At 53.7% G+C, this 26472-nt stretch overlaps 1 protein-coding gene across 3 annotated transcripts in view; it reads left to right on the top strand.

Annotated features, from left to right (window-relative positions):
• The first annotated feature begins 12022 nt into the window (after window positions 1-12022).
• Window positions 12023-26472, top strand: part of PHF21B (PHD finger protein 21B) — an 81872-nt gene continuing 67422 nt past the window's right edge. Inside the window, exons 1-2 of one of the 3 annotated variants that reach the window (XM_073214020.1) lie at window positions 12023-12505; window positions 13343-13408. In XM_073214020.1, coding sequence (XP_073070121.1) covers window positions 12452-12505; window positions 13343-13408 — 120 coding nt within the window. In that variant the 5' untranslated portion in view covers window positions 12023-12451. Of the gene's footprint in view, window positions 12506-12908; window positions 13198-13342; window positions 13409-26472 lie in introns of those variants that run through there. The other 2 variants (XM_073214018.1, XM_073214019.1) reach the window with 2 other exon arrangements.

The following is a 26472-nucleotide window of genomic DNA, read 5'->3' as shown; positions in this document are numbered from 1 at the left end:
GGAACACAAACATTCAGACCATAACACGGGGAGGGGCCGGCCTTTTGCTCACAGTATTACTGTGATGATGAAATGAGTCACTTCAGCAAGTGCTTGTCTCAATAAAAGGACACAAAAGCTCTCAATAGTCACTATAATTATTATTATAAAAAGTTCCACATCACAGAACAAAAATGAAAGTGACATCAGCTCTTCTGTTTTTGAATCTAAATTTTGCTCACTTGAATTAGATTCTGATTACGAAGTCCCAGGATGATTAAACTCTTAAATGTCATATTTGAAAACTCAGCCTTTATTTTCACCCAGAGAAACTCTGATGTAGGGTAGGGTCTTGGCTTATCTGACACATGAGTGTCCTTTGCAAAAGATTGGGGAGAGAGCTCTGATTCAGTAGCTTCTGGCAGTTCTTCCTGGCTGTGCACATTAACCTCTGTGCAGCTGGAAAGCAGATGTGTTCACATGGGTGGTCCAGGCAGAGGTGTAATTTTTATAATAATAATTATAGTGACTATTGAGAGCTTTTGTGTCCTTTTATTGAGACAAGCACTTGCTGAAGTGACTCATTTCATCATCACAGTAATACTGTGAGCAAAAGGCCGGCCCCTCCCCGTGTTATGGTCTGAATGTTTGTGTTCCCCTAAAACTTAGATGTAAAAGCCCACCCCCAGTGTGACTGTATTTGGAGATGGGGCCTTTCAGGGGACACTCTCACTGTTTGGAGTGACAGTGGGCAGTGCTCTGGGACTGGTTCTCGGCTCACGGTACCCTTTCCTGTCATGTGCAAGGTTATCTAGGATCCAGGGCTAGAGCTGATTCCTACCAAGGTCAGGTCTGTCGCTTCCTAACTGGCCGAAGTTGATCCAGCACCTCCCAGGATTCAGTGGACTGGGGGGGGTTGGTGGGGAAGTTCAATCAATGACACTGAGATGAGGAGCTGCTTGGTGCTGCACGTGTCAGCACCTCTTTCCATCTCTGATCCTGGATTCTTCCTGCGCTGGGGTGGGTGGAGACCAGGACCTTCACGTTCACAAAGAAGAAAGCATCCCTAAGACTTTGCAACTTGAGTCTTTTGTAGTGCATGGTTTCAACAGGAAATTTAAGGACAAACATCAACTTTTCATGGTTTCCCAATTTTTAACAAGTTTATTTAGCACCGAGTTGAGTCCTTGTTAGAACACAGAGGCAGACAAATAAATACACACACGCCTGCTAATGTACGCAGACCGAAGCCTTCGTTGGCCCTACGGTATGAAGTGTGGGGCCCAGCCAGTGGTTGGCTGGATGACACGCCCCAGACTTGGCATTCATTTACGATGACACCACCACCAGAAACAGAGAAACAGCAATCAGTATGACTTCCATAAACACACATCTTATTTGGGCAATGTTCTGGCTACTGGGAATAAGGTAGTGGAGGGACAGACAATGCTCCCCACCCCACTCCGCACACCCCGTCTGCTTTGTGCTTCAGCTGTATTGCCATCTGGGCATCTAAATAGCTGCATCTTAGCATGGATAGAATGACCCAAGGGGCCAGAGCGCCTTTTCCTTTTTCTCCCTCCCTCCCTTCTTTCTTTGCACTTTTAGATGATCTGATGAATCAGCAGTTATCTAAGGGGGAAATCCTTGGGTGAACAATTGTTTTGAAATTCTTCTCTAGCCACTGTCAGGCAGATATTCAAAACTTCCACATTCACACATTTTCTCACATACTTGCCTTTCTCATTCCTCCTGATTTACGTGCCTTGAGTCGTCTTCTTATCCCCCAGTAAATTAGTAATCATTGTAATTAACACTAGTTCATGGCAGCTCTCATTGTTATAATAATGATCTTGTTTCATTATTATGAGTGTTATTAATAACTCTTAACTTCTTAACTACTATTCTTGCCAGTGACTGCCACGTGGAAGTTGAAAGATGTTTACCAATGCCCTGCCCAGAGGGTGATAAACTGGCCTATAACATCCACAGACCACGGCGGCGATCAGCCCTCCGGCCAGTGCGGGCAGGCATTTTTTGCAAGGCCAGTATAGGTGTGACACGGAGGGTGGTAACCAGGCTTGGACCTGGGTTCGTTTTGGTCAGAAACAATCACTGACAGGCCATGCTTCCTTGGATCAGCCGCTCAGTGTATGCTGGCCTCAGTTTCCACATCTATACAATGGGGTTAGTAATACCTGCCTCTCAGGGCCTTTGTGAAGGAGGAAAATGATTAAAATGAGACAACATGGAAGACTGTTGATGGAATACCTGGCATTTAATATGCCCTCATTCAATAAACTTTATCAACATGATTATTATTATAACCTAACGTGTCTCCTGTGGTATCTGACACATGGTGGGTGCCTAATAAATGATCTTTAATTTGGAATTTGTAAGCTCAAATGTGAAATGGACGTGGGGGCAGGTGAAACAGGAAGCAAGACACCGTTCTGCTCGGCTGCCTTGGCATTCGGCTAACCGAACGGAGAGAGTAACAGAAATCTTTTTGAAAGTCCTTGAAAGTTTGCAATGAACTATGGAAAAAAACATGTGTTGAATAAGTGAATGAATAATTGAATTTGACTTTCTTTGCCGGCAAACATAGGCCCCGGAAGGAAGAGCTGGCAGGATTAGAGAACGACAGGGCATCGAGGTTCGAGCCTCTGTTGTCCATCATCACGACCAGAGGGAGGCGTTACACCCAGCCTGCCGGAGCCCAGGGGAGGTAAAAGCCAACTAAGGCCAGCGGGGCGAACACTAATTGGAAGAATCAGATCTAGCCTCAACCCCCCCCACAAGTAAGGGGGTTCAGGATGGCGGTGGCTCAGGAAGGAGGTGGCATTCCTCAAATAAGGCCCAGCTTGGCTGCGGAAGGAGAGAAAGGGCTCGAGGATGTCGGGGGCTGCGTTCCGCAGTGCGTGGCTTTATCTAGCAGACATCGATTCTCCCGATCTGGAGGCTACTGGTCCGGGTCCGCAGGGCTGTGCTTCCACTGAAGGCTCTAGGTGGGAACCTGTCCCTGGCCTCTCTGCCTCTGCTGCGGCTGCCAGCTCGGGGCGATCTCCAAAGCTGTCCATCCACGCGGGCTCTCTCTGGGTGCCTCTGTCCCAAGTGCTCAGCTGTGAACTCCTGGCCCTGGCCTGTGACTACCCACCTACCTGGCTGCTGCCCAGGTGACAGATCCACGCGGAGTGCAAGCAGGGTCTGTCCCAGCAGGCCAGGGCCTAGGCCACCAACTTGGTCTTCAGTTACCATAGAGTCCTGCTCCTGGCTTGAACTCCACTCTGTTGTAACAATTTTAAAGAAAGCAAAGCTATATAGGATGATTTGCTGCCATGTCTGTCAGGTGGGCCTGCCATGTTCTGTGATTGTTGAGAGTGTGGTGCCACCTGCCCCAATGCTTCTGCTGCCTGCCCCGCTACCAGGGATGCCCACAGCCTGCAAGGGGCACAGCCAAATGTTGGAGCTCAGCGTTGATAGGAAGGGCTACCAGGCTGGCCTTGCCATCTCTCTCCACAGCCATGGCTGAGCTGTGATTGCAGAGCTGTAGGACCCTTTTTAATAAATAGAGAATTGTTTTTTAAATAATAGTAAGGGCACAAGTCATTAGATCAGGGGCCTATGTTACTACGGGATGACCTTGTCTTGAGTTGATCACATCTGCAAAGGCCCTACTTCCAAATCAGGTCACATTCTGAGGTTCTGGGACGAATGTGAATTTTGGGGGGACATACCTAACCTCACATAGGGAGGAAAATGAATGGGAGAAGGAACAAGGGAGTCACTGATCGTGAACCTCACCCCCCCTTCCACACCTACCCCTGTACTGGGGCCTGCCCTTTATGCTTCACACAGTGAACCCCAAACTAGCCTGGACAGGGCAGCGCCTTAACACCCAATCTCATGCCCACCCCGGCCTCCCCTCCCCGGCCCACCCAGTCCCGCTCTGCCATCTGGTCCCCCAGGCAAGGAACCAGAGGGCCTCCCCCTCCCCTGCCCTGCCTTACCTGGGCACACATGCACCTTCACACCTCCTCCCCAGGGCTCCCACTGCTTTGCCCCATTTCCAGTCACCGTCCAGCCTCCAGGGCTGGGGGCTACAGCCCCTCCATCTGGAGGCAGCCATCAGGAGGCCGCCAGTGACCAGCAGGTCCTCACCCCACCTGAGGCCCGTCCTCCTGGCCTCTGGTGCCAGGAGGCTGCCTCCCAGTGGCACCACGTGCACTCTGGGGTCCAGCTGCGCCCAGTGCAAGCCCTCGGGGCCAGGGTCCCTCCTCCCACTGGTCCCCGGGCCCGGGGCTATCCCAGCACCCACTGCACAGCCTTCAGGCTTCTCTCTGATCCCTCGCTGGGGCGGATGCTGCCTCGCCCTGACCCTCCCATCTTGCCTTCCTCCCCTGCATCCCGAAGCTGGTGTGGTCTGTGCGGTTCCTGGAAGCAGCTCTTAGCCAATGATGGGCAGAAAGCTGCAGGGGAAGCACCCCAGCCATTGTCACTGAGTAGGACAACTTGGAGGTGAGATCCAGGGTCTCCAGAGGGAGCCCTGTGACCCACCCTTGTGACCTGCTCTGTAACTCAGTCTGCTTGGCCCCCTTACAACATCCCACATCCCACATCCCACAGGTGCTTCCTGGGGTTCACCTCCCAGGATCACCTATCAGCTAAACTCTTTCACTGGAAGCCTGTTCAGGGTCAGCTTCTGGCTAAATCCAAGCTAGGCCACCATCTCCCTCCTCCTGGTGCCCCCGCGCCCACACCCACCTGTGAGTTCATGCACCCACACCGTAGCTCACGGAACCCTTGTCCTGATGTGCCCTGCAATTGAAAGGCAGTGGAGCTCAGACTCCAGGATCTAAACCCTCACTGACATCCACTAACCAGGTGACTTGCGAATATCCTGCCTTGAGCCTCAGTTTTCCCATGCAGAGTGGAGGTGACAGCTGTACCCCAGGATGCTGGGGTGGGGTCAGTGAAAGGATGGGGTGAGCAGCTGCCAGTGGGACCAGGGTCTCCATCTTGGTGCTCCCCAGTCCCTCTCACAGGCACCTATTCTGGACCCACCTGTGAGGTGCGGGGTGGAAACCTGTTGTCCCCATCAGACTGGGAACCCCTGGACGGCGCCAGTGTCTCCATAGCCTCCAGCGTGCTGCCTGACACGTAGTAGGACCATGATGCCACGGAGCACAGCCAGTTCTTCCTCATTCTGTTCCCCAGTAATTACTGCCTGATGCACTTCGACTCTGTCCACAGAGAGAACCAGGCTCAGGGTCAGACAAGTGAAAAATAACTTTAGCATCTTTCTGCAGAAAGGTCCCAGGGTCAGAATAACTGCTTGGCCAGAAGCCTGCAAGTAAAAACACCACCAAATGTGAAAATTGGAAACTAATTCCACTCCTGTGCTCCTTGAGTCTTCCAGGCATAGAGAGAAATAAATGATTAGGTCACAGTGCATTCTGGAGAAGTTTTATTTCTCCTTATAAAGGGCATCCTACATATCTGTGCAACACACGGACTCATCCTCAGAAGAGGATCCAGCGGCTGACTTAGACTCTGTGATGAGGTGGGTGTGCTGCTGAGGACGGTTCCGCTGGTAATGGGAGCTTGGGACAGACACCTTCTCAGGTGGCACCCAGGGCTCAGCTCCCTTTGGGGACTGCACCTGTCTTCGTGGTGCCCAGTGGGATCCAGGCGGTCAGGGATGCACCCGGGGAGCTCCTGTCCTTCTGGGCCATTTCCTCAATTTATGTCCAAGTTATCCACCTTTACCAGGAGGAACCCCAAACTCCCAGAGGTGAAGCCAGCAGCCCACGGGCACCTGCCAAACCTTGGGCCCAGTTCCTGAGTCCGAGGATGGCCAGGTATCCACCTCCCGACTCCTTCCTTCCCTGAGAGGAGCTCGGGCTGGGAGGTGGTGTGGATGCCTCGCAGAGTCTCTGGGCACAGGGGCCAGGCCTCCCAGAAAAAAGGCTGAGAATTTTTTCCTCCTCCTGAATTCCCAAGAGCTGGCACTTTGGGGTTGGGCAGAACCTGGCTTCAAATACAGGGCTCCCAACAGATAGGTGGGAGGACTTTGATTAGCTCACATTCTGCACCTCAGTTTTCTCACCTATAAATGGGGCAAAATGTCAGTGTTCCCCAGGTGTTCATACTATATAATAGCGTATGTGTATGCCTTGGGGTGCTGGCGCTTGAACGCTCTCTGTAAGTGCTAATCCTCGTCTCTCTCCTCCACTGCCAGCCACCCCTATGCCAGCTCTGACCCTGCCCAGTCTGCACCTCCGGGTCCCCTTCCCAGGCTCGTCACCCTGGGGAACAGTGGTGTTCACGGGGGCTGGGCAGCAAGGCACAACGGGGGCTGCGCCGTACAGCATCGTGCCTGTAGTTAGACACTGCACCATGTGCTTTAGGTTCCACCAAGAAGACACACCTCGTGTTAATGCCCCTACCACAAAAGAAAGGAAGTTAAATTTAAAAAAAAATTAATGAAGGAGGCGGGAGGAAACTTTGGAGGTGATGGATAAGTTCATGGCGTTGATGGTGGTGATGGCTCGAAGTACACACTTCTCTCCAAACTCATCCAGTTGTATATGTTAAGTATGTACAGATTTTTATACGCCAGTCATACTGTGGTTTCTGTGGGTTTTGAATTCTGCCTTTGAAAATTGCACTGTTGTTTGCAAGGGAGATAAGAGAAAGTATGGGAGTGGGATGGGGAAAGAACTCCCCGAGAGGCGTTTTGACTCCTAAACTGGTGAGACCACTGCGGTAGAGACCCGTGCAGAAGGGCGGATGGCCGGATGCGATGGAAACATCCCGGGCCAAGAATCGGACAGCCCTGTGTTTGAATCTTGACTCTAGTCCACCCTGGCCAAGATATGGGACAACTTACTAGCTTCCCTGGGCTTCCTTTAAGAAAACTTGGTAGCTATGCCTGCCTCTCCAGTGTGCCAGAGGCGTGAGATTTACTTAAAGGGTGATGTGATGGGACGGTCTAGTTAGCCAGGGTGGGCACACGTGGTACTGGGCCACCAGTCCTCATCCTCTCTCTCTCTGAACACCCAGGGAGCCTCAGCCTTGGGCCAGACCCTTAGAACCTTCTCCATCCTGGAAAGGGATGCCACCCTGGCCTGTGGACATTCTCTCAGCCTTCAGAGAGGCCTTGTTTGTGTTTAAAGGGATTTTGGATTATCAACATAACGGGGAGGACTTGCCTTTCATCTTTAGCTGACTTATCAATAGGTGTGTGGTTTAGAAATACATTGTGAATCAAAATAAGCTTTTTCAGGGAAAAGCTTTGAGAATTCCAAAATAAAGGAAACACTAATGTCAAACTGGAGTCAACTAATGTGTAGCTGATATGAAGGAGGAGAAGCCAGGGGGCCAGAGCTCCAGTTCCAGGTCCCCTGATCTTGAACCAGGGCTTTCCACTGAGTGTTAATACAGGAGGAAGGGCCCTTACCAGGGTCCGTGAGGGGAAGGGCTGCCCAGGGGCCTCCTAGGGTTGGTCAAGCCCTGGCCAGCAAGGCCTCCTCCCACCCCACGCTGCCTCTCCTTCCCCATCTGGTGGAGGGTTCCCAGAGTTCATGACAAGCATCCTGTCATCTTCTGTTTGTAAATCAGGTGAAATGCATCGCTTCAGAATAGAGGGAGGGCAGAAGAGCAGAATCCGCACCAAACTTGCAAAAAGTCCAAATCAGCACGTGTTTGTTGTTCCTGGGCCCGATCCACAGGACTAGATACATAAATCAGGAACAAGGTCTGAGAGCTAAAATGCACGCGCTTAGCGTGCTCAGTGCAGGGACAGGCATTGGTGTTCAGTAAATATGCAGTGAATGCCTCCAAACCAAGTACCCACCAGGCCTCCTTGCGCAGCTGGTCGTCTCGGAGAGGAATGTTCCTCATAGGCTGTTACGGCTGAACTGTGTTCTCCCAAATTCATATGTTGGAGTCCCAGTGCCCAGTACCTCTGAATGAGACCGTATTTGGAAATAGGGTCTATGTAGAAGTCACCAAATTGAAACAATGTCATCAGGGTGGCCCCTGATCCAGCATGACTGGTGTTCTTATAAAAAGGGAAATTTGGACACAGACACACACACAGGGGGAACCCATGGGAAGGTGGGGGCAGAGATCCAGGAGAATGCCAAAATTTGCCAGCACACCCCAGAAGCTAGGAGAGAGGCCTGGAGCAGACTCCCCTCAGAGCCTCAGAAGGAACCGGCCCTGCCTGCGCCTTGACCCTGGGCTCCCGGGCTCGGAGAGAGCACATTTCTGTCATTTAAGCTATTGTGTGAGCCCCGGGATGCTAGTACAGAGAATATGGCGTTTCACTTTTGCTCTGGACATTCACACAGGCTGAAACCACACACAGGCAACTCTGCGACTGGAGTGTGTTGGTGGTGTCCAAGCTGCCTATAAAAGACCACCAACTGGGGGCCAACAGAAGAAATAGCCTCTCACAATCTGGAGGCTGGAAGTCCTCAGTGAAGTTGTTCGCAGGGCTGCTGCCCGTCGGGAGGAGAGTCCTTGCAGGCGCCTGTCTCTGCTCTGGTGGCTTTGACAATCCTGGGAGTCCCTGGGCTTATGGGCTCCATTCTGCTGCCCCGTGGGGCTGGTGAGCTCAGTCTGTGCATCACCCCAGTCAAGCTGGTGCCCTGAGCATCAGGTCTGCGACCCGTGATGTGGGGCTACCCACCTGACCTCCTGGGGCTCTGGTGAAGGCCAGGGAGATCCTAGATGTGGGGAATGTGTTATGAATAGCAAAACACCCAGAACAAAGGGTATTGTTACCTGCCAAAGCTCTGCTGAAATGACCTCACAAGCCCCTCTCAGACCACCCCTCCCAAAATTAACCCTTCCCTCCCATTATCCCATCTCTCTCAGTTGGTGCTATTTTAAATGCAGGGCTCTTTGGATTATAACCTCTTATGCCTGTGTTTTCTCTGTCCAAGCCCTCACTACTACCATGGTCTCCCAGGGCCTGGGACCGTCTAATCGTAGTGTGTCACACAGTACTTGGCGTAGGACCTTGCACACCATAGTTGCATATTAAATGCTTATTGAGCTGCTTTTGAAGTCCTTTTTCAAGATTCGCTTTGACCTTTTTATAGGAATCTTTCATGTGGGGGAGAAGCCAAAGACCAATTCTCTAGTCTGAGAATATTCACTAATATTTTTGCTTTTTTCCCACGTACTTAGGGCTTTTGTAGATGTGATCTCATTAATCCTCCCCAGAACCTTGTGGTATAACAGCTATAGCTATACCCCTTAGGCTGGGGGTGCTCCTTCAAAAACAGAAGCACAACACAGCTTCAGTCTGTGTCTGAGGTGCAGTCCTAGGACAGCAAGATGGGAAAGGGAGGGAAGGACAGTGGGATCAAGGTGTGGATTATGTGCTGTCTGCCATTCAACCAAAGACAGCAACTTGCTAGGTGATGTGGGGTCACCCAGACCGCTAGCTGGGACCACTGGGCTCCAAGCATTCCAAGAGGGGAGAAATACTGATTTGCTGGCTCCTACCAGAATCCTGCTTCTAGTTGGTCCAAGTTCATTTGATGAGGTACTAACTCCCCTGGACTTCTGACTTTTCACTCAGCCAATATTTGGCCACCAGGGGGCCAGATCCATGCCCTAAGGTGCAAAGTTTCACTCAGAAGCCAACAAAGGCAGAAACAGCCAGGGCCCCCGTGGTCCAAGGGGTTCGATGTGGTGCATGGACCCAAGTCTCAAACCCAGATATTCAACCTCCCATCCAGGCCCCCATCCGCTTGACCAGTGCAGGTGAAGAGAAACATGGACACTGGGATAAACTGTAGACATTGCTCATTTCCATTATGAATAGCCTACCTTTCTAAAAACAGAATGTCTCTCTCTTAGCATTCATTCATACTTTCATCAGCTAAGCACCTACTTGGCTCCGGGACCCTGTGCCCTATTTCCACAAACATGTACTGAGCTCTGTTCACAAACTAGGCTTGGAGTTGGTTTGGGCTCCAGTGGGGAAGAAAACACTTAAGAATGCCCCCCCGACTTCCCATGCTAAGTAAGCTCTTGGTGGTGGGTCTCTAGAGGGAAGAATAATTTATGGGTAGAAATTAGAGGAAGTTTCCCAGGAAAAGTGAATCTGGGAGGATGAAGAGGATTGTTAAAAGTGGGTTAGGAGGGAAAGGGAGTTCCAGATGGAGGGCACAGTGTGGGCAAAGGGAGGGTAGTCAGGAGTGCAAGGCATGGGCAGGGGAAAGTGCTTCTGCAACAGCAGCCCAGGGCTCTGCAAGAGGGCTTCAGGGAACCCCAGCTTTGGCCTTGCTCCACAGAACCAGCTCCCACCTATTCAGAGAGCACCCCAGCCCTGGTCTCAGTTGCTTGCTCAGGAATTGGGTAACTATGAAAACAACAAAGGGGCATGTGGATGATCATTACTGTGACTCAATTAATTAACAGAAACTTGCAAATGGTACTTTAATAGCTGGATGGTAGGAGCCACTATCCTTGAGCCAACATCTGCCTGAGTCTGCACAGGTCACAATCTGACTAACCTCTGTTGATTTAATTACATTCATGGCCAATGAAATTATTATGAATTTTTACCAAAAAGCCAGTGACATTTACAGAGATTACAGTAGGAATCCTCTTACATGCACTCTCTCTGGCTCTCTGAACACTGGTCCCACGGGCAGTCCACTTTACCAGGCTAGTGTCTAGGCCAGCAAAAAAAATAAGTAGGGGGGATCCTCAGTTGGACTGAACCCTGAGGGGAAGGAGCCAGAGCGCCTTGGGGTACCCAGAATCAGCCTTTCTGTTCTGCATTTGGGGAACCCTGCTCCTGCCTGGTTGGTGCTAGACCAAATGGGTTGTAACCACTTAGCACGTCTAAATTCCGCGTGGGGATAACAAATCTCACAAATTACCCAGTGATCTCTTACAGAGACCTTCCTGAAGGCTGGGTGCTGGGGTCAGGGATGAGAGGCCCCGAGACTTGGGGCAGCTCAGATGACAAACACATAAGTCACTTGTTGTAAATGCCTTAATAACAGCCACAGCAACACTGGGGTTCTGACCTGAAAAAAAAAAATTCCAGCGACTTCTGCTGATGGTAGAAGTAAGGTGTGGCATGCTGGCCGATGCTGAAAAGGGCACTTGTTGATTCTGTGTACCTGGGTACTTTTTGTGCTATGGAGGAAGAATTATGAAATTATAGTGAAGTTTCTCTTTTTACTGTGAAATACCATTGCCCTATTTCTCCCCAGCATCTTTCAAACATACCAGGATGCTACCAATAGGGTACAAAGCATTCCGACGATATTGATGAGGATGGAAACTCCGTGAAGGTCATATCGACTCGGAGGCATTAACCTCCTGGCTGTGGGGCTGGGAGTTTTGAAATGCGACCTCCGCAGCTGTAGTTATAATTGTTTTATGTCACATTGACCGGGCATGTGTACGGTTTTTAACAAGTCTTAAAAAGTCCAGTGACATCTGTTGAGACTTTAATTGTAAGCGTAAAAAAAAAATCATTAAAGTAACAGCCGAGAGATCAATTTTCATAGTGTTTAAACCACACGGTGGCCATCAGGCGGTGGGGGAATCTAGTGACTAATTTGATGTCCTGAGTCGCAGTGCAGGAGGCAGAAGGGGGACGGAAGATACTTAATTTAAATAAAGTGGGAGCGCGAGGCGGACGGAAGCAGGAGTTAGGAGGGAAATGGGACAGAGAGGGAGCCGCGCGAGCCCCGGGCGGAAAGAAATGAAAATATGGGCATTTTTCCTCCCACCGGAAAGCGTCTACACCCGGGGCTGGACGCCCGTTTCCCTCGGGTCTGGCTGGGGCGGGGGCGCTGAGGAGAAGCCGCGCCTGGCCGAGAGGTCGCGGGCCGGGCTGCCCCAAGCGGCGGGCCGGGAGTTTGCGCCCCTCCGTGCCGCTACTTTTGTTCTCGGCTCCGGGCACCGGGCCGCGGCCCGGCGGCAGTGCGCACGCGCGGGAGGGGCGGGGGCGGGGCGGGTAGCGGGCTACGGCACCGCCCCCCGCCGCCCCGGCCCGCTCCATCCGGGCACTGCCGAATTAGCATCGTGCCGAGGCACAACTTTTCCGAGGCCCAGCGAGATCCAGGCGCGCGCCGGAGGAAATATAGTCCCTGCCGGCCGGCGGCTCGCGCTGACGGCGGCGGCAGCGGGGCGGCCGCGCGGGTGGCTGCGCGGGGCTCCCAGCGCCTGGGGGCCATGCGCCGGGCCGCGTCAGCAGCCCAGGGACCCGGCGCAACTTGCCGGACAGCCTGAGGAGTTGGGGTGGCCGCGGGCCCGGCGCCTTTCTTCCCCTTCGCCAGCCCCCCTCCCTTTAGGCCGTGGGGAAGGGGGAGCGTGTTCCCCTCCCGGGAGAACAGGTCCGCCCCGCCTGCTCCCGCCCCCGCAGGGCCGCGCAACTTCCCGGGAGCAGGGGCCAAAGTGAGCGCAAAGTGCTGCCCAAGTTGCCGGGATGGAGCTGCAGAGCCGGCCCGAGGCGCTCGCCGTGGAACTCGCGCGGCACCAGGTAGGCAGCCCGGGGCCCCGGGCCAGCTTTGGGGGCCCAGAGACCCGAGCGTGGCGTCCTCTTAATCGTCGCAGAGTGCAGATCTGGAGGTGCCCTGAGAGGGCTCCCCCTGGAGCCTGGCCCGGGGGTGAGGGGAGTGTGTATACGCACGGACCCCACTCTGAGCTCCCCTCTGGTTGCAATCCTGCACAGTTTTGGGGACTGGGGGTCCGTGGGATCCGAGCCCTGCATCTTCTCTTTCGCAGCGCAGGTTCTGCAGGACTGAGGGTTCCGGGAGGGGTCCCCTTGGTGAGCCTGCCGTGTGTGTGTGTGTGCGCGCGCGCGCGCCGACCCCCACCAACGCCACCCCCTTGCAATCCTGCACAGTTTGCAAAAGTAGTTTTGGCGATTGTTGCTCGAGCTAGCAGTGGCGTGGCGGCCGGAGCACGGGCGGTATTGCGGCGTGCGCGTGTGTGTGTGTGTGTGTTGGGGAGATTAGGACGCGACTTGAATATTTATGAGCTTTGCTCGACACGGACTCGCCGTGTTTACTTGGCTCTTTGTTCCTCCCCCCTCCCCCGGCACGCAGGCACACTCACATTCACTCGCACACGCACCCCGGCCTGCAAACTTGCACGGCTCGGGGCGCGCCGCCGGGTGGCCTCGGCCCCCGCCCCGCCCCGCGAGCTGCCCCGATGAGGCGGCAGCCACAGGTAAGTGGACCCGCGCGGTACTGCCCAGCCGCCGTGCGTGCGGGACGCGGCTTGGGAACTTAGGGCAGAGGCTGCGGCCCGCCGGCTCCGGGCGCACTTGACCTCCGGGGCGGCAGGTCTGAGCCCGCTCTCCGTGTTTCCACAGAACGGCGACGTCAAGAAGCAGCTCCACGAAAGACAGCCGCGGATCGCCGCGCTCAGCGACAAACCAGTAAGCGAGCTGGCGCTGCCCCCAGCCCCGCGCGGGGTGGGGAGGAGGGCTCGCCGGCACTTTGGCTGCACCCTAAAAAGTGCCGGCCTGGCGCCGCGCGCTCAGACTCCCAAAGGAGCGCGTCTCCAGCCCGCAAAGTTGCTCGCCCTCCCCCCCTTTTCTGGAGAGAAAGAGCCGGGCCACGGAGGCCTGGGGGGCGAGCGAGGCCCCGGCAGTGGCCGAAAGAGAGGAGCTGCGCTCAAGGCGGCGAGCCCGGCGTCCATTTTGAGTTGGTGGACATGTTTTTGGAATGTGCGATCTCTCCCGGCCGGGGTCCCCCACTTCAGGCTGTGTGTGAGGTTGGGGGTGGGGGGCAGTAACTGGGCCTGGACACCAAACTACTTAAAAGCAATTTCCGGGTTCCCGTGTAAACCTGACTCGGAATCCTTTCTCCGGGCTCCCCCACCCTGCCACTTCTCAGCACCACTTTTTATTCTTGGAACCTGACGCCAGCTCCCGGGAACAAAAGAAAAGGTGCCCCCAGGACCCCCCAGTTCTGCCCCAACTTTGGTCTCCGGACGTTTAAGCGTAGATCGGGACCCGCGAGGAGCTCCCTGTGGTGGGGGACACCGCCACCAACCCCCTCCCGGCCCCTCGGGGAGGAAAAGTTGTCCATTGTGACTTAGTTGAGCTGAGCTCTGAGCTCGGGGTTTCAGCACCACGAACAGATGCCAATGCCGGAGCGCGGCCGGCCGCGCGCCCCCGCCACCTCCCCCTCCCTCTCCCTCCCTCTCCCCCTCCCTCCCTCTCCCCCTCCTCCTCCTTCCTCGCGTTGCGCGCCCCTCCCCCTCGCCCCGCCCCGCCCCCCTCGCACGCACTCCCGCCCCTTCCCCGCGCAGCCGGGAGCCGAGAACTTTGAGGGCGCAGCCAATGGCGCGCTCGGAGCTGCGAAGCTGGCGGGGCGGGGGCGCCGGCGCCCCTCCCCGCGGTCCCCTCCCCTCCCGCGCCCGCCCCACGGGCCGGCCGGCGCCCCCGCCCCGCCGCGCCCCCTGGCCATCGATCGCGCTTCCTTCGGAATGCCGGCCGCCGTCGTCAGCACCAAACTTGGACAGCGCCCGTCCCCGCCCCCGCCCTGCCCCCGGCTCGGCCGGAGAGCCGGTCCCCCGCCCCCTCCCCTAACTCCGGGCCCGGGGCGGCCGGATCCGAGGACCCTCCCGGAGGAATTTTCGGAGGGGGTACAGACGGACGAGATGGGCGGAGGTGGCGGCGGCCCTGGAGGGGGAGAACTCGGAGGCCGGGTGTTCATTCCGAGTCTTTAAAGTTGAAAAGTGTTGGGAGGGGGCGCGCGGACGAGGAGGGGGCCGGGGGCTGCGGAAAGAAAGATGGCTGTTCCCGCGGGTCCGCGCCCGGTCGGGGGCGCCGCGCTGGACTGGAGGTTGGGACGAATCCATTAACCCCTTTCTGCCGGTGCCGCGGCCCCCCCACCCCGCCCGCCCAGTCCGCGCGTGCCCGCCCGGCCCTCGCCCCCATCCGCGAGTGGAAGCTTCCATTCCTGCCGGAGGGGGGCCCGGCGCGCGGCCCTGGCGAAGTCGGGGAGTTCGCGGGGGGAGGGGACCCGGGACCGGCATTACCATTTTGATTGCTTTGATGCCATTTTTGGAGGGGGAGGGGTTGGAAGACCCCTCTCCGCTGAGCACAAAGATGTTTAATCACTGTGTAGAATCAAATCAGATACTTTCTTTTAGAAAAAAAAAAAATCCACCACCAAATCTGGTACAGTGTGATAGCCGAGGGCTTATCAAGGGCTTTTTTCACTGGGTAAAAACGGGAAGTTGTTGACTCTTACACTCAGAGTAGAAGATTGAAAAGAGCTAGCGAGAGAGAGAAAATCCAATAATCCAGCAGCTTTAATTGCAACAATGTCTCTTTATGTGAGCTTCTACACAGCAATAGTTTTACTATTTGGAGTGGCTTTTCGCAGCTTAGGTTTGATCATTTCTTCTGTATTGTAGCAACTGTTTCGAGGCTGTTTAAATTTTTATGATAATAGTAAATGAATAGCTATTTATTATCTGGCATGCCGGAATTTAGACGAGGGGAGAGAAACATTTGAAAATTCTGTTTGGAGGCTGCGGCTCCGCTTGGCGTAGCTGACCTGCTCCGGGCTGCCTTTGCCTTTAAATTTGAACTCGGGGAAGGATGCTTGTGAATGGAATGTACCTCCATCTTTTTGTGTGTGAGTGTGTTTAAAAGGAAAGAAAACAAGGAAAACTTTTGTTCTCTGGCCTTTTAAAAATGTTTCCCTTTTAAATGACTTAAAAATAACATCTGGTGGGCAGCCAGGGTTTGGCCTGGCCATGGGAACTTGTGGTTGTAACTGTGTTGTTTTCCTCTTTTCTTTGTGGCATTTTATATAACAAGGGCTCATAAAAGAGGGAGGGGAGGGGGCTGAGGCCGTGGTGCAGCATGCTAATAAAGCTGCCTTGTCTCTCCCAGGCTCCGCGGTGAAATCTTTCAGAGGTCACCCACGAATGAGTTGGGTAGACTTAACATTTACTCGTCTGTCTCTCCTTGGAAGAGTTTGGTGGTGATTGGCAGCTTGGCTGGGAAAAGGTCGATGAACCAGCTCTTGGAGGTGATTCTGGGCTACTGCACCCAGGTCTTGAAGAGGAGCCGCGAGGCTCTGCTGGGTCACCCCAGAACCTGCCCTGGAGGAACTGAAATGTGGGAGCCAGTATGAAAAAGCCAGCAATTCAGTTTGTTTTTAATCCAACGTAAAATTAAAGATAGTGTTCATTTATAGATTTGCTTGGGGAGAAACTCATAACCATCTCCATTTCCAGAGATGTGTTTTTGTGCCGCTCCTGTTTGGAGTATGGTGTACAAACGTTTAAGTTTCAATTAAAAGTGCACACATAGATAGTAAAGGAACAGATGTCCCCATTGTCCGCATCTGTTAGAAATACAATAGCCACCAAGTAATATCTTTTTGGTGCCCAGCCATCAATTTTCCATTCATGCCCTTGGCACTGAGATTTTTTCAGTTACTTCTAGAAACATGGACAAGTGTTTAAAGATGTTTATCGAGGACTCATCGAAGTAAGTAGGCTGGTGTTGGTCAGAAGTAGAGCTACAAATGCTATATAGTTCTCAGTGTTTTTCTCGGTGCGCTGGAGATGAACAGGAAACCAGGTTCCGTAGGACTTTGCTATTTGAAAACAGAGTTCATATTTTTTACCTTAAAAAAAAGGAGGAGGTGTGGGGGAATTGGTCAGAGCTGAGTTGTGGCCCAGCCAAGAGTGGCCAGGCTGCATTCCCAGGTGTGGCCACGTCCGGCTGCTGGGTAGTGATTCCGAAGGTGGAGGATGGACCCCCTAGTCTTTAACAAGATATGATGTGTGAAGACTCCATTAGTTGCTCCAGTGGTTTTACATCATGAATTTGCAGCACACGCAGAGAGGCAGTAACATTTTTATCTAAATTGTCAAGCAACAAGCACTTCCATGTAAATAACAGGTCCATCATAAATACTGGGGTGTTTTTTTCTACCCTCTTAGAAGTTCTCCGCATGACATTTAGACGCCCCATGAAGCGGGCATCTCCAGGCCTGAACTTCATGCGAGTTCAGCCTCACCGTAGAGTGAGGTGAACCTCCTGTGTGAACTGCAGTCATGCTGATGTGGGGAGGAGAGGGAGAGAAAGACCCTGGAGGTGAACTTGAGGCCTTGTGCACTGCTCAGTCCATTGATTTGATGAACTCTGGATTCCAAGGGGCTGTCCTCAAGTGCAGCAATAAAAATATGTCTTCTTGAAAGGTATTATGTATATGGCATGCCCCGGGGCACTGAATCATGTCTTCACTGTAATTCACTAGCCACATTGGACGGCAGAAGGATTCTACCTTGGAGGTACCCACCAGATGGAATTGCAGGGTGGACTTATCCCCACAGCTCCCTAGTTGTTTGCAGTCCTTTAGTAAAAGGGTGTCCCATATTCTAAGCTTTCTTTCCAAATCTGCTCTCATCCAGGAGGGTACACTTTAATTTTCCTGACCTAGACACTGAAATCTCATTTTTAAAACAGCATCATTTCATGGTGAAGAGAAAACCAGTGCTGTCTCCAAAAGCTCCACGTGTCATACTCTGCAGGAAAGAATGTTGGATTGAGACAGCTTTGACCACTGCTACCTGTGTGGCCTTGACCTCTGACTCCTGTCGCACAGCCAAAGTCTCCCAGGCTGATACTTTTATCTGAGCCACATTCCTGGGGCCCCTCTTCCCCCCATTCTTCCTCCACTGTGATCCCTCCCACATCCCCTAGCTGGAAGATTGCAGTAGCCTCCTCACTGCATCCCTTAAAAAAAACCAAACAGCTTTATTGAAATATAATTAGCCCCGTTAAACTGTACAATTAAATGTTTGTATTCACAGATATTTGCACCCATCACCACCATCAATTTTAGAACATTTTCATCTCAGAAAGAAACTCTTGGGCCATCACCTGCTGCTCCCTGCCCCCTTCCCACCCCCACCACCCTAGCCCTGGGTACCACCTAATGTACCTCTGGCTCTACAGAGTGGCCTGTTCTGGCTTTCATATGAATGGAATCATACAGTACGTGGTCTTAACGACCAGCTTCTTTGACCACGCATGTTTCAGGTTCATCCACAGTGTAGCATGTGTCGTCAGCCCTTTATTCCTTTTTACATCTGAATAATATTCTGTTGTCTGGAGAGACCACATCCTGTTTATCCACTTTTAATGGACAGTTGGGTTGTTTTCACCTTTTGGCTACAGTAATTGGGGTACAGCATCTACTCCTGCCCCTGGGGCACATTCTCCACATGCATAAGCGTCTTAGAACCTGAATGTGATCATGGTGTCCCTTGCTCTTGGGGTGAAACCTGAAGGCCCACAGAGCCTATGGGGACAGCCCTGCCCACCTGCCCAGCCTCTGCTTAGGGCACCTTCCTCACTCCTGCACTTGGCCGTGCAGCACCCCCAGAAGGTCCATAAAGGGCGAGGGCTGTCCGCTTTACCCTCTCCTATGTGCTCTCAGAGCAGTGCTTTGAAGGGGCTAAATGATATCGACTGAGCTAGTGACTTTGTTAAAAGATGGGTGTGAGGATTAACAGCGATTTACTTAACGGATCCTGGTAGAGTCCCTAGCCTGTAGTTGGCATGCAATTAGTAGTAGATTGAAGAATCATTTGTTTGAAATGAGTGGAGACAGGTGAACAAACTAGCAGCTTGCCCCCATGGAAACCTCACAAAAGAGTAAGGCATAGATAACTAGGCTTCAAGGAAATTACAGAAAAGTGTGTAAACCATGCTGTGGTGCACCTGCCCCATTCCTGGCTTGGAGATTGAGGACACCTTCCTGGAGGAGTCTGGGAGAGAGGTTAGGGAGGGGACATCTGGGTTGTAGAGAGGAGTTCCTGGTGGCCAAGCCCAGTAAGAGATAACACCCTGAAGAAACCAGCAGGTGCTAGTGAGTTTTCTGGCAATTAAGCCATGAGAGAGGAGGAGAGAGATGGCGGAGGAGGTAAGCGGGGGCCAGAGCAAAAGAGGCTCCAAATGCAGGAAGGATGGACGTGAATTTTACACCTTAGTCTTGGAAATGGCCAAGAGCTTTTAGGGCATGCGTCAGGGAGGTGTGGGAATGATGCTGAGGGCGGGTTTTTACATCTGAATAATATTCAGATGTAAGAAATAAATAGACTTCTTTAAGATTTTTGTGGTTACTTCCTGGTCGCTGGTAGCGGTTTCCAGAGTGTGGTGAGACGGCGCTGGTGCACCTTCCGTTCTGGTTCCGGCCTCTGCTGACAGCGGGCATCCCGTGCAGACTCCAACGGGCTGCACTTTACTTTTTTTTTGGCACTTGCGTTAGTCTTGTTAAAACAGTGTAAACAAGTGCATCCATGGGGGATTTTAGTTTTTTTGTCCAGGGTTCTGTGGTTCCCTAGACCCCAAGTAAGATAGAAGGGGCAGGTGGTCTTGTCTCAAACTGGGGATAATGCTGCTTCCCAGGCAAGGCTGTCCTGAGAGTAATGAGGGCACGTGTCCCAAGTGCCGGGCGTAATTCCTGACACACAGTGGAGCAGTTGGGCTGGAGGGAAACTGTTCCCAAGGCATGTGAACGCACTGACCTACTGCTCCGAAACTTGCTTTTTACATTGTATCGTGGACTAACTGTTTAATTCCACAAACATTAACAAGCTCCCACCAGGTATTGGGGATATGGGGTGTTGGCGGGGTGTCGTGACATCTCATAAGGTGTTACACGTACAAAATGCTTTCACCTGGTCTCTGCTCACAAACGTTTTCACATATAGCTGGGGACACAGGTGTCTCCACAGTCCCCTGTCCATAAGGCCCCGTGCGGAATCTCTATGAGAAGTCTACCCACCAGGCTCACTCTGACAGCGGATGGGATGGTGGCCCCTGACGGTGCATGGGGAGCCCTCTGAAGGGGTGACGCTTGCATCTGCAGGGAAGTGGGGAACCAACTGCACATGCCGTACCTCGGCTGTGAGCAGCACCCAGTCTTGGGCAGGTCTGCCTGCTCCAGCCCCTCTTTGATGCACGTGTTTCTCTTTGATTGTCAGGATGATCCCATGGCTGGGTCAGGAGGGCAGGTGAGTCTTCCCCGCTGATGAGAGAAGGGCAGCTTCCCGAGGTCAGACAGTTTGGGACCTTAGAGAGGGTGCCCTGTGTGTCAGTCCCTGCACTGTGGAGTGTCATGCCACGTAGCCAGATGAGCGAAGGCCCGAAGGTCACTATGCCAGGTCCCTGTCCCAGTTCCTTGCGTCCTGCGGAGTACCCTTGGGCAAGTCCTTTTTGCTTCCTTGAATGCATTCTGTCTTCTCTTGGTAAAGTGGGTGTGGTAATAGATCTGTCTTCTGAGGTTGAGGTGAATCAGAGAAGTGACTTGGAAGCGAAGGCGTTGACTTGAAGAACAGTATGGCCTCTGTGTCCCTGCCCAGCCCTGCCCCGCACCCGGGAGCTGAGCACCTGTGTTGTTGCTTGCTTCTGCTCGGGGCGTCCTCTTTGAGTGCGGGAGCCCTGTTGCTTTCTACCTCCTGCTAGAGGTCTGCGGTAACTCTGCTGTCTTCTCCAGCCAGTTCAAGGAGTTCACTTTGATTTTAGTCTCTTAAAACACCTGCTGTCAGAACTGTACAATTGATTTCGGTTAACTTTGAATTTTTTCAATGAGACGACTCTGGTAATAACTTTGGTGATCCCACAACGCCTCATGAGAGCCGCTGGCGATGGTGATTAGCCCTGTGATTTAGCAAGTTTTCCTCCGCCTTTGTCTGTTCAGGAACTGAATGGCCTCACTGCTGCATCCCTTTGACTGGGGCGCCCCGGCTTGCTGCGGCCTGAGGGCAGCACGGGGGGCTCCTGCTGCAGAGCTCACTCTGCCACAGACGGGGCTTAAGGAGGCCTCTTTGGGGTGCCTGCTGACTCAGCCTCAGAGCCTGGCCCCAGAGACTGGAGGATTTGAGGGGAAGCGGCAGGTTTCTGGAGGAGGCTGTGGTGGTGACCCCACTCATCTTCCCGATGCTGTGTGGACTTCAGGGTGTTGAAGAAAGTAGGACTCTGAATTTGATTTCCCTTCCAGAAAAGTGCACCAGTAAGCCTTTTCACTTTTATCTCTGCAAGGCATGTGACCAGGAGGTTTAAAACCCGGCAGCCTCGGACTATGAGCCCAGTGCCATCCTTCAGTGGCTGCACGTGTGTTCATGGCCGTAAAATGGGAGTAACTGCATCACAGGCAGGTGACAGTGCTGCTCCAGAAGTGATGTGGAAGGGGTGCCAGGAGGGTTAGATGAGACGATGCGCAAGCTCTGTGTCCACAGTGAGTTCCCAGATGGGGCTTGGATGCCGTCCTCCGGTCCTCCACCAAGAGTCCGCCTTTATGTCTGACACTGACCCTGAGCCAAGTCCCTGTGCTCTTCTGGGCCAGCCCATTCATTCACACAGCCCTTGGGGAAGGCCTGCTCTTGATTTCCATTCAGGAGGAGGCTGAAGCCCAGAGAGGCACAGTGGTTTGTTGATGTCACACAGCTGGTGTAGTCCAGGTTTGGGCCCGTGTGGCTGAGAGATGACAGTACTTTATACCATGAATTAGAAAAGTGTGGTGTGTCAGAAAACCCTGGGGCCTGTGTTGAGATAAAAGTAAATAGAGTTAGTGATCCAGGGTGACCCCCCAGCCCTCCCTGGCATGTGAGTAGCTGTTCTGTGATGCAGAAGGTCACGGCACCGTGGAGGGAGCCTGGGTCTGAATCTGGCACAGGGTGGGAAGCGTGGCAGGCTGGGTGCTGGAGGGGTCTCCGCAGTGTGGAAGCTGAGCCAGCAGCAGGCGGGAGGTTCGGACTGACCCGGAGGAGGCCCTCCTCCCCACCCTGCCGTGGAGAGCCCCTGGGTGTGCCTGCCCCAGCCTCTGCTGGCCAGCCCCGTCTTGGCCTGAGCCCCCTTTGGCCTGACTGCTGTGGCTCTGAGGTGGAGGTGTTCTCTTGTTTTGAAATGGCCTCTGTTCTCCGAAGAAATAAATAGACTTCTTTAAGATTTTTGTGGTTACTTCCTGGTCGCTGGTAGCGGTTTCCAGAGTGTGGTGAGACGGCGCTGGTGCACCTTCCGTTCTGGTTCCAGCCTCTGCTGACAGCGGGCATCCCGTGCAGACTCCAACGGGCTGCACTTTACTTTTTTTTTGGCACTTGCGTTAGTCTTGTTAAAACAGTGTAAACAAGTGCATCCATGGGGGATTTTAGTTTTTTTGTCCAGGGTTCTGTGGTTCCCTAGACCCCAAGTAAGATAGAAGGGGCAGGTGGATCTTGTCTCAAACTGGGGATAATGCTGCTTCCCAGGCAAGGCTGTCCTGAGAGTAATGAGGGCACGTGTCCCAAGTGCGGGGCGTAATTCCTGACACACAGTGGAGCAGTTGGGCTGGAGGGAAACTGTTCCCAATATTACTTTATTAACTTATTAACAATAATATGAGAGGCAGAAAGCTGGCAGCGCCACAGAGATGTTACTGCCATGGGGAAATAGAGAAGCAGTGGGGGTTTTTGTCGGGACAGGAACCCCGCGGATTGGTGTGTCCACAGCCGGGACTGGGCCCTCATCTTGGGGTTCGGTGGAGTGGAGGGCACATGTCTCTCACACTTGGCATGATGGCCTGAAGTGGAGGAGGGGAGAGCCACGGAGGCGGTGCAGGGCACCTCTGCCAAGCCCCCATTCTCACATGCGGGCAATGACGGCCCTGAGTCAGGGAGGGGGCGGCATCCAGGAGCCAGCCCTGAGGCCCGGGCACCGGTCTTCCTGACAGTGCGCCACAGCCACGGAAGAAGCCTATTGTTTTCATTTAAGCAATTAAATTCTGTTCACTAGAGTTTCCTTTTGGAAGTTGCTTGCCCAAGAGGGGCATCCTCGGTGTATGACCTGCTGGGGTCCTGTGCAAGGTGTCCTCGTGTGCTAACAGGGCCACCAAGGAAGGAGCTGGAGGCATCACGTGAGTGGGTCGCAGAAGGGCCGTTAGACCCTGGGAGCCGTGACTGCCTAGGCCGCAAGGGTGGGGTGGGCAGCTGCGGGGGGCGTGGCGCAGCACAGAACTGTCCCCTGGTGAACTGTCTGGGTCCCGCTGACTGTAAATCACTAGGTGTAGGTGAGTGTCCAGAGGAGGGCTCCGTGAGACCAGGGCTGTTCACCCAGCAGCTACCTGCGCTTCAGCTTCCAGAGTCTGCCCTTGGGGTGCCCACCCCCCAAAACAGGAAAGGTGCTGAGAGATGGGAATGAGGGGAGCAGGCGTTGTTAGGGGAGATAATACCTGCCTTTGATCTCCTGAGTGGAAGCAGCAGGAAGTTACCTGAAACCTCAGTTGGCGGGAGGGTGTGTTGGGGCTTCCCGGTGGGACCAGCTGGCTGTCCCTGGTGATGACATAACAGATTTGGGGAGAGGCTTTTTGCCCCAGGAAAAAGAAAGAGGCAGAAATGGGGCAGGGAAGAGGAGAGAGGAAGAGGGAGATGTGTTTCTCTTTGATGTCACTGAGGCGGAAAAGCCAATCTGCACATGTAAATGAACTTGAAAATGCAATTAAAAATATATACATACCGGAGACCGTGATCCGGGATTTAATGTGAGATGCAGGTTACAAAGTGACAAGCAGCATTTCCCACAATCAGCCACACTGACTCTTGTCTGTGATTAATGCGTCTCGGTGGTAATAAATGCACCACAGATAAATGCCGGAATTATTTCTTAAACTAGTCTGACAGCCTCACTGAATGCGAAGTTTTCTTGGCCCACATCTCCAACCTCCTCCCAACCGCCACTGCCAAGGGGACATGTGCTCAAGAAGGTCCTTTCCAGGGTCATCCCAGCTTGACAAGAAAGGAGACAAACGGCGTTGTCGTCCGGCGCAGAGTTGGAAGGGTGCCGCGTGTTGCTGCAGCTGCAGGAGCTGGGAAGTGGGCCATCACGGGAGGGCTGCAGGACGTCCCCCCCACCCCATCCCCGTCCACTGCCGGAGCCTTAAAGCAGGAGCTGGAACCTGCCGGACTGGAAGGGACAGGGTGGCAGAGCTCTCTGTGCCTTGAGGCCTTTGGTGTCTCCTCTGGGTTGTGTCCACTGGCCTTGGCAGGTCGTATGTGTCCAGAAGAGGGTGCTCAGATGGTGGGGGCGCACACGGTCACTGCCCGTGATTTAGGTGTGATGTTCAGCACATGCCCACTCAGTGCCCACTCTGCCAGCACCACACTGGCCGCGGAGGACAAAACGGGGATGGAATTGGCCCCTGAGATGGGCTCACAGTCTCAGAGGGGAAGACAGGTAATAGACAAGGAACATAGTAAATGAATTATGGGGAGGGCTAGGAGGGGACAGCGCTCTGCTGAAAGAGCGGTAAGGGGTATGTGTGTCTGCAGGGTGGTGGCCATTAAATAGGGTGGGTGAGAGAGGCCTCATGGAGAAGGCAGCATTGGAGCAAAGGCGCATAGCAGCTGCAGGAGGGAGCCCTGCGGCTCTGCAGGAGGAGTGTTCTAGACTGGGGGAAAGGTGTGCAAAGGCCCTGAGGCGGTTTCTACCTGTGTTTCCAGTGGCAGCCAGTGTGGCTTGAGAGTGAATGACAGCTCAGTGTGAGAGAGGGTGTCAGAGAGTAGATGGGGCAGAGCCCGGGGCTGTCCTCTCCAGATGACTAAGTCCTGCCTTTAAATAACCAAGTGGCCATCACATTAGAGGGAGCTTTTGACTAGAATCTGGCAGTTATCCCAAGGCCGATTTCAGCCCCAGGTCTGGAGGAATTCCCTGATCAAGAGAGCTGTCCCTTGATAGACCTGGTTGTCCTGAGACCTTTAGCACTTAATTGGCACAGGGGTGGTGGATGGGAGATGAGGCTGGTTCTCACCGTGCTGGGATTCTGTGGTGCAGGAATGTTAAGATGCGTCAGGGATTCTGTCCCTGCCTGGTTACAGTCTGAGATGGCTCTAACGTAGAATCTCCAGCTCCGATGCTGTGGGACTGGCAAGCGGTCCCCCCGTGGAGAGTCCATACCTGCGGCAGGGCAGCAGTGCCCAGCACTGCCCTGGGCATCACGTGGCACAGGCCCCCTGCAGCCTGCGCCTTTGGGATTTCATGAGAAGCCAGAAACACAGGCTCCTGTGACATCTCCTGAGGTTTAGATGTGGGTGGTGCTTTGGGGCCCTTTCTTCGTGCTGCTGGCTAAAGGCACGTGCCCACAGGCCAGGTCCCGCCGATCCTTGGGTGCCCATCGTCCTCTCGCCCTTCGGAGCCCTCTCTCCTGGACCCTCGGCGCCGGGCCGCTTCCTCTTCATCATCCCAGCCCAGCAGAGGCGGGCAGTCACCCTGACCTCGCCAGAGGGGTCAGTGTCCCTCCAGGCTCCATCCTGCGATGTGGTGCTCTAGTAATTTCCTGCCCCCATTCACCATTTCAAGCAGAGCCTACTGTGTGGAGAGCTGAATACGGAGCTGGTGAATGTGTCAGCCTGAGCCCTCCGACTCTATAACCTAAGATTCTAAGATAAAAATAGGGATCCCTGAGATCCAGCCACTCTGCTATCCCAGGGCCCCCAGCTGCTGTCAGGGGCAAGGGTCCATTGTCCATCTAGAGGACTGCTGAGGTTCTCATTTAGATAAGGAAGTGGGGCTCAAATACGTTTTCACAGATAACAGCCCCCCAGCACCCCACCCCCGCCAAAGTCGGTGCCTTGTCGAAGTTATTTTATTAATGAATTCTGCTGAGTGCGCTTGAATGGGGGCCGCGGCTCTCATATTGTGGATCTAATTATAAACACGAGGGTCGGTACCAAATAAGTAGCATTTAAAGGGAGAAGAGTCTGGCAGCTTGGTTTAAAGTGTCCTTTAATGAACTTCTTTGGCACTTGTATCTTAGCAACACATTTTATTACCTCCTGGTGCAGCTGGACGCTGCAGGGTAATTTATGCCCCCACCCAGCTCCCTCCACCCCGTCCCTCTCTGGTGACTGGAGGGAAGAATGTGTGGACCCGCTTTCCCAAGGCCGCGTTTGCATCGCCTCTGCTTTGTTCAGTTGATGAAAAAGGCAAACAGGCGCTGGTGCTGGGGTCCGTGCTGGCGCGGAGGGGCCCAGGGCCTGGATGGTGGGTGGTGCTCCTGGAGCCGGGCCGCTCTCGGCTGCAGGCCGCCTCCTAGATGTGCCGACTCTCCCCAGTGCTCCCTGGGTTTGGGTATTTTTATCTGAACTTCTTTTCTATAATGACACTAATTTGGATACAGCGGAAGTGGGGACATTTGCAAATCTTTGGTTGTAATCAGCAGCCTGTAAGTGGGGATGAGGGAGTGGGGATGGGGGGGCAGCACAGAAGGGGAGAGTGGGCTGGGACACTGGGCCGAGGTGGCCTTCCAGCTCGGCTCAGCTGCTCACGAGCCCAGGGACCTTGGCCAGTTCCTCACCTGCCTTGCCTGCTGTATGAGTTTCCTGTGGCTGCTCCAGCAGATGACCACAGACTAGGGGGCTTACAACAGAAATTACTCTCACTGCTCTGCAGGCCAGAAGTCTGAAATTGAGGTGTCAGCGGTCCCCTCATGG

Source organism: Manis javanica, chromosome 10 (genome assembly GCF_040802235.1).
Source record: "Manis javanica isolate MJ-LG chromosome 10, MJ_LKY, whole genome shotgun sequence".
NCBI lineage: Eukaryota > Metazoa > Chordata > Mammalia > Pholidota > Manidae > Manis > Manis javanica.
Note: the sequence above shows the minus strand (reverse complement) of the source record. Positions and strands in the feature narration are given on the sequence as shown.